The sequence below is a fragment of the Sinocyclocheilus anshuiensis genome, unplaced genomic scaffold (genome assembly GCF_001515605.1).
Source record: "Sinocyclocheilus anshuiensis isolate Anshui unplaced genomic scaffold, SAMN03320099.WGS_v1.1 scaffold2376, whole genome shotgun sequence".
NCBI classification, from domain to species: Eukaryota; Metazoa; Chordata; class Actinopteri; order Cypriniformes; family Cyprinidae; genus Sinocyclocheilus; species Sinocyclocheilus anshuiensis.
In genome coordinates, this window is record NW_015547633.1 from 223,976 (window position 1) to 226,391 (window position 2,416).

At 28.3% G+C, this 2,416-nt stretch overlaps 1 protein-coding gene across 1 annotated transcript in view; it reads left to right on the top strand.

The window, feature by feature from the left end:
• The window catches only part of LOC107701799 (serine hydroxymethyltransferase, mitochondrial-like), a 43,733-nt gene that overhangs the window by 11,099 nt on the left and 30,218 nt on the right, over positions 1-2,416 (top strand). The window contains exon 3 of the mRNA XM_016503909.1: positions 1,022-1,101. Coding sequence (XP_016359395.1) covers positions 1,022-1,101 — 80 coding nt within the window. The remainder of the gene's footprint in view (positions 1-1,021; positions 1,102-2,416) is intronic.

The following is a 2,416-nucleotide window of genomic DNA, read 5'->3' on the forward strand; positions in this document are numbered from 1 at the left end:
TCTTTATGAATGAGTCACTGAATCATTGACTCACTTGATTCATTCAGACAGCTTATTCATTCAGAAATAAAGCAAGTGACTCTTTATGAATTAATCAATGAATCACTGAGTCACATGATTTGTTCAAATGCCCGATTTATTCAGAAACTAAGCAAGTACCTGTCTTGAACTAGTCGCTAAATCATTGATTCACTCGATTCATTCAAATGGCTAAATCATTGAGAAACTGAGCAAGTGACAATCTTTATGAATGAGTCACTGAATCATTGACTCACTTGATTCATTCAGACAGCTTATTCATTCGGAAATAAAGCAAGTGACTCTTTATGAATTAATCAATGAATCACTGAGTCACATGATTTGTTCAAATGCCCGATTTATTCAGAAACTAAGCAAGTACCTGTCTTGAACTAGTCGCTAAATCATTGATTCACTCGATTCATTCAAATGGCTAAATCATTGAGAAACTGAGCAAGTGACAATCTTTATGAATGAGTCACTGAATCATTGACTCACTTGATTCATTCAGACAGCTTATTCATTCGGAAATGAAGCAAGTGATTCTTTATGAATGAGTCGTTGAATCACTGACTCGCTTAATTTATTCAAACTGCTAAATCATTTAGAAACTGAGCAAGTGACTGTCTTTATGAATGAGTCACTGAATCATTGACTCACTTGATTCATTCAGACAGCTTATTCATTCAGAAATAAAGCAAGTGACTCTTTATGAATTAATCAATGAATCACTGAGTCACATGATTTGTTCAAATGCCCGATTTATTCAGAAACTAAGCAAGTACCTGTCTTGAACTAGTCACTAAATCATTGATTCACTCGATTTGTTCAAATATGTGGATTCATTCACTAATGAATCACCACTGTGTTGATCAGAGATGCTCAACAGTTCTGCTGTGTGTGTGTGTGTGTGTGTGTGTGTGTGTGTGTGTGTGAGTGTGTGTGAACAGAACTTCTGCAGTTGTGTGTGTGTGTGTGTGTGTGTGTGTGTGTGTGTCAACAGAACTTCTGCAGTCGTGCGGCTCTTGAGGCTCAGGGTTCGTGTCTCAACAACAAATACTCTGAAGGATACCCAGGAAAAAGGTGTGTGTGTGTGTATTTTTTGTTTATTCATTTATTCAAAAATGCATTTAAAAACACCATTTCATAGTTTTTGAGTAAAATGGATTTTAGTTACTTTAAATCCAGCTGAAGAGTCTGTACACTCTTAAAAATAAAGGTTATTTATTGGCATGAATGAATTCTATGAAGAACCTTGAACATCCATTAAAGAAAAGGTTCTTTAGATTTTTAAAATGTTCTTCAAAACGGTTCTTTTAGGAATTGTTCACTGAAAGGTTCTTTTGGGAACCAAAAATGGTTCTTCTGCAAAAACACCATTTTGGAACCTTTATTTTTAAGAGTGTATAAAACACTGTGGCAGAAATCACACATTCACATGCTGAAAAATGATGTTCCTCATGCTTCAGTTTTTGCTGGAAATGGTGAAGTGATTTTTATATGAAGCCATCGTGAATCCTGATTGAGGATTGGAGATTAAGATTTAGATGTTCAGGAACCAAAACAAATGTTTTACACATTTTTAAAAGGATTTTCATGAGGAAAATAATTTATTTTGCAAATCCTTATTTAATTATTTATTAATTCATTCATTTATTATTTTCTTCTTTTTTATTTTTGTTTAGTTTTATTTGTACTTTTTAGAATTTTTTTGTATTTACATTTTTGTTTTTAATTTATCTATTTTATTTATTTGTATTTATTTGTATGTATTCATTTGTTCAGTCATTCAATTTTGTTTTTTAATTTATCTTTTATTTCTTTTATTTGTATTTATTGTTATTTTTATCATTTTATGTACTTTTACTTATTTATTAATAATTTGTTTTTTATATATTTTTTTCACTTTATTTCTATTTAATTTGTCTGTTGTATGTATTATTTTTATTTGTATTTATTGTTATTTTTATAATTTTGTTTACTTATTCTACTTATTTATAATTCATTTGTTTTTTTATATTTTTGTTTACTTTTTTTTTATTGTATGTATTTTTATCTGTATGTATTGCTATTTTTGTCATTTTATTTACTTATTTATAATTAATTTTTTTATATTTTGTTAACTATTTTTATTTAATTTGTCTATTGTATGTATTATTTTTATTTATTTATATGTATTGTTATTTTTATCATTTTATTTACTACTTTTACTTATTTATTTATAATTCAATTGTTTTTTTATATTTTGTTAACGTCTTTATTTTTAATTTGTCTATTTTATGTATTATTTTTATTTGTATGTTTTAATGTATTTATGTATTTTTGCTGGTTATGAGACTGATGGTTGGTAAGTTGATTGGATCACAGTAGTCTGATGCAGTTCTTTTATTTTTTTGCG